Genomic DNA, 3,751 nt, shown 5'->3' with positions numbered 1-3,751 from the left:
TGAAAAACTAATCAACATCCGGAAACTCTCGCCGCTTTGTCCAACCGACAACTCCTCCGGCCTTGTTTCTCTCTCTCTCACTCTCACTCTCTCTCTCTCTCTCTCTCTCTCTCTCTCTCTCTCTCTCTCTTACTCTCTTCCCATCTTCCGCTCAATTTCTCCCCTCCCCTCCCTCAACCCTCCATCCCTCCCCTGGTATCCACACTCCGACTCCCTTGTTGTTGTTGTTGTTGATGCTCCTACGATTCGATTGATTCTTCCCCCTCGAAAATTTGAATCGGGTAGTGCAGCCACTGGACTGGTCTGTGCATCCCCAGTCGTCTCTCTGTCCAGAACACCCATCACGCCGTTGGGCTTATCACGCTTTCCCACCAAGGGTCTCCATCCTTAGTGAGATCTGTCGTTTCGCACCTTTCTTGTCGACTGTTCCCACAAACGGTCACGGGCTGGTATTGGCTGCTGCCACCAACAAAGGACTCGGCCAAAAGTTCGAAACTCCCGTCGGTTTTTAAAACGCAAACTCAGCAGGTGCTGCAGGTGTTTTGCAGTAATATTATATTTTCTGTATCTATTCCCCACCGGAACCTCGCCAACAAAGCAGGGAGATCTCAGCATCTCTTCCTCGGCTCTCCTTATATTCCAGAAAACGCCACTCTCATTGCTCACTTCATGGCCAGCCATATCATCGGCAACCGCAACAGCACTCCGGAAGCTTCCAAGTCTAGCCTTCGTCCGCCTTCCTCTTCTCGAAACCTAGGTTCGCATCAGCTACGAGCGTCGGCCGATATGTCGGGCTTCCCGTCCCCGCTGTCCTCCCGCAGCATCCGGCCTTCGTCCGAGGTGTTTTTCAACCAGCAGTCGCAAAACTCGAATAACACGGAGGATCCCTTGGACCGTGCGGCTCAGCAATGGCTTGCGGATATTGACCAGTACGAGACCACGTTGGAGGAAATGGCCGCGGCCACCTTGGACCAGGATTTCAAGGATGAGCTCAGTGCCATCGAACAATGGTTCCGCGTGCTCAGTGAGGCGGAAAGGACTGCTGCGCTCTATGCGCTGTTGCAGCAAACTACCCAGGTGCAGATTCGCTTCTTCATCCAGGTTCTGCAGCAGATGGCTAAGAGCCACCCTATGTCGGGCTTGCTGTCTCCCGCCAACTTCGGAGAAAAGGGTAAGTCTGCTTCAACAATACTCGGTCCCAACCACTAACAGAGGATGCCTTGACAGATGCGATGTCTAACCGACTCAACGATGCTATGTCCAAGTTGAATGTGGATAGCTCTCGAAACTCGCTGGGTCGTCCGCCTCCCTCCCCGGGCGCCAAGCGCAACTCCGGACTCGATTCGTCGACCATCAACGCCATGTTCCCTGACGCGGCGGCGGCGATTGCCAAAAAGAAGGCTGAGTTCACTCAGCAGACGGGCAACGCGCCTCCCTCCAACCGAAACAGCGCTGTCTTCGGAGACCGTACGTCTTTCGTTGCCCCGACCATTTCGGCCCCGGACAACAACACCGACAACCTGGGCCAGCCCCCAGTCTCCCCCTGGGTGCAGCGCGGATCGGAACCTCAACCCCCCATTGCTCGACCCAAGTCCTCCTCGGGTCAGCAGCCGATGGGTCAGTTCAGCCAAAATCCCTCCAGCCTCCGCTCACCCCTGCCTACCCAAACGGCTACGATTCCCGCTCCGGAGATTGATGCTCCTTTGCTCTCGCCTTACAATGTTGGAAATGCCAGCTGGGCTTCCATGACCAACACCCCAATGACAGCTACCTTCGGGCAGCAAGCGCAGCACCCCCCGCAGAACTCGCAGGCCGACATGGTGGCTAACGCGACAGCGATGAAATTGGCCGCTTTGTCGACAGTGAACAATCGGATTGCGCTGGATGATGCTCGCAAGTATCGCCGGGCCCGCTCGAACGATGGCCAGGGTAAGAACTCGATCAGCCACCTGGGTGCTCCGCCTCTGGCCAGCCCGGGACTGCCCACTCCGAACCAGCTCATGGCCAGCCAGTTGTTGAACGCTCAGCAGCTGGCCGCTTTGCAGGCGCAACAGCAGGCTGCTATGGCTGGTCATCGTTCTCGTCCAACATCGCCCGGAATTGCCATGCAGGGCGGTGGCTTGGGACACATGAACTTCACTTCCCCGCAGAATAACGGTTTTCTGGCTGCGTATGATCCCAATAACCCGCTCATGGGTAATGGGCTGGGTGCGCTGGGCATGAGTCAGTTCGGACTGGCGGGGCACGAGGGCTATCTCTCGGACCATTCGGAGGTGGCTCGTGGCAGGTCTCCGCGCGGACGCCGGGGCAGCTCGAAGCCGCCAGAGGACCCTACGGACCCTGCCCTGCTGAAGGATATTCCCAGCTGGCTAAGATCGCTACGGTTGCACAAGTACACCGATAACCTGAAGGACCTTAAGTGGACGGAATTGGTCGAGCTGAACGACAAGGCTCTGGAGGAGCGTGGCGTGAATGCACTGGGCGCCCGCAATAAGATGCTGAAGGTGAGTTTCTTTGTCCTAATTCAAATGTCTGCAAACCGAGTGGCTAATCATCGAAACAGGTGTTCGAGCAAGTCCGCGAAGCCAAAGCCGACGGCAAGCTCGACAACGTTGCGTGAACGAACGGGGATGGCATCTATCCATCCATTCAATCTTGACTTGGAACGACGTTTTCTGCTTACATTCTCTCTATTGCATTAATTGAACTAGATTGGCTTTGGGCATAAGTGGCAGGATCCGAATGAACCTACGAGCGATCTCATATCGGCATGAATCTTGGGGAGGAAGTTGTCTAGTAATGGAAATCGAGAGCTGATTGGGGGCCCTGTTGGAATTTTTCTTTGTTGTATTTTCATGTTGATGTAGACATGCTTGGGGCTGTGTCTCAAGGGTGTCGAAGTTATGACGGATAGGATGTTAATGTTATAATCGGGAGGGTTGATTTTGTTGGTCTTGTAGATATGTGTATTTAAGTGACGAGATCCCCCGGATTGAATTGATGGGAAAGTACTGTACAGGGCATGAACATTCCACTGCGATCTTGTAATTAAGTATGGTCGATGACCTAAGCGATGCAGGCATATCTAAGCGGAACAATCCGGCAGAATACCATCCTCGACCTCATATCAACCATCAACCGCAAGCACCGCACCATCTCCGCCCAACTCACGCATCACTCTCCAAGCAGATCCAGCATAGGGATCGCGCAAGCCAAAATGCCACCCACCAAACAAGAACTCAGTCTTCTGATCAACCCACTGGTCCCAGAGTCCCTCCAACACAACAACAGGGTATGTACTGTACCTCCTCTTCTCCTCCAACCAAACCAACCCGAACCAAACAAGCCCAACCCCACCCCCACCCATAACAGCTTAATAACTAATGAACACCGAGAATAGACCCTAACAACCCTCCACTCCCTAACCTCCTTCCTCCTAGGCCTAACAGCCGGGATCCTCTCGCTCCAATCCATAACAGGCTTCGCCTTCTACGCGCTGGGCACGGTGCTCGTGTCCGGGCTGTTCCACGCGCTGCTGCTGTACCGGTCTGGGGGACGGGGCGCCGGGTGGTATTTTGCGGGTGCGCAGGGCGAGATACGCGGGTTGGATGGGAAGAGCGGCGTTGTTCGCGGCGATGCGGATGGGACGCCGGTGGAGATCTTGAGGCGTGGGGCCTGGCGTGATGTGTGGCTTGGGGGCGGGGTGCTTGGGGAGGCTTTATCAGGTTTTGTGTTGGGGTGGGCGGGGGTT

General features: G+C 55.3%; 2 protein-coding genes across 2 annotated transcripts; both read left to right on the top strand.

Annotated features, from left to right (window-relative positions):
• The first annotated feature begins 530 nt into the window (after positions 1-530).
• Positions 531-2,664, top strand: BO97DRAFT_156973 (RNA-binding protein VTS1). Its single transcript, XM_025690204.1, has 3 exons — positions 531-1,171; positions 1,228-2,504; positions 2,564-2,664. The coding sequence occupies exons 1-3, from the start codon at positions 670-672 to the stop codon at positions 2,618-2,620; spliced, it is 1,836 nt and encodes a 611-aa protein (XP_025548839.1). The 5' UTR covers positions 531-669; the 3' UTR covers positions 2,621-2,664.
• A 553-nt stretch (positions 2,665-3,217) lies between these two features.
• Positions 3,218-3,751, top strand: BO97DRAFT_319717 (EMC6 family protein; the record flags this gene model as incomplete). Its single annotated transcript, XM_025691276.1, has 2 exons — positions 3,218-3,292; positions 3,401-3,751. Coding segments are annotated over 2 exons (426 nt in total), but the record flags the coding sequence as incomplete, so codon positions are not given.

The sequence above is a fragment of the Aspergillus homomorphus genome, assembly GCF_003184865.1.
Source record: "Aspergillus homomorphus CBS 101889 unplaced genomic scaffold BO97scaffold_35, whole genome shotgun sequence".
Taxonomy (NCBI): Eukaryota; Fungi; Ascomycota; class Eurotiomycetes; order Eurotiales; family Aspergillaceae; genus Aspergillus; species Aspergillus homomorphus.
Note: the sequence above shows the minus strand (reverse complement) of the source record. Positions and strands in the feature narration are given on the sequence as shown.

Excerpts from the sequence above, each read along its gene's own strand:
- BO97DRAFT_156973 (XM_025690204.1), top strand. The coding sequence starts at position 670 with ATGGCCAGCCATATCATCGGCAACCGCAACAGCACTCCGGAAGCTTCC. Across the intron at positions 1,172-1,227 it reads CGCCAACTTCGGAGAAAAGG|ATGCGATGTCTAACCGACTC; the intron begins GTAAGTCTGCTT and ends ATGCCTTGACAG. Across the intron at positions 2,505-2,563 it reads CCCGCAATAAGATGCTGAAG|GTGTTCGAGCAAGTCCGCGA; the intron begins GTGAGTTTCTTT and ends TCATCGAAACAG.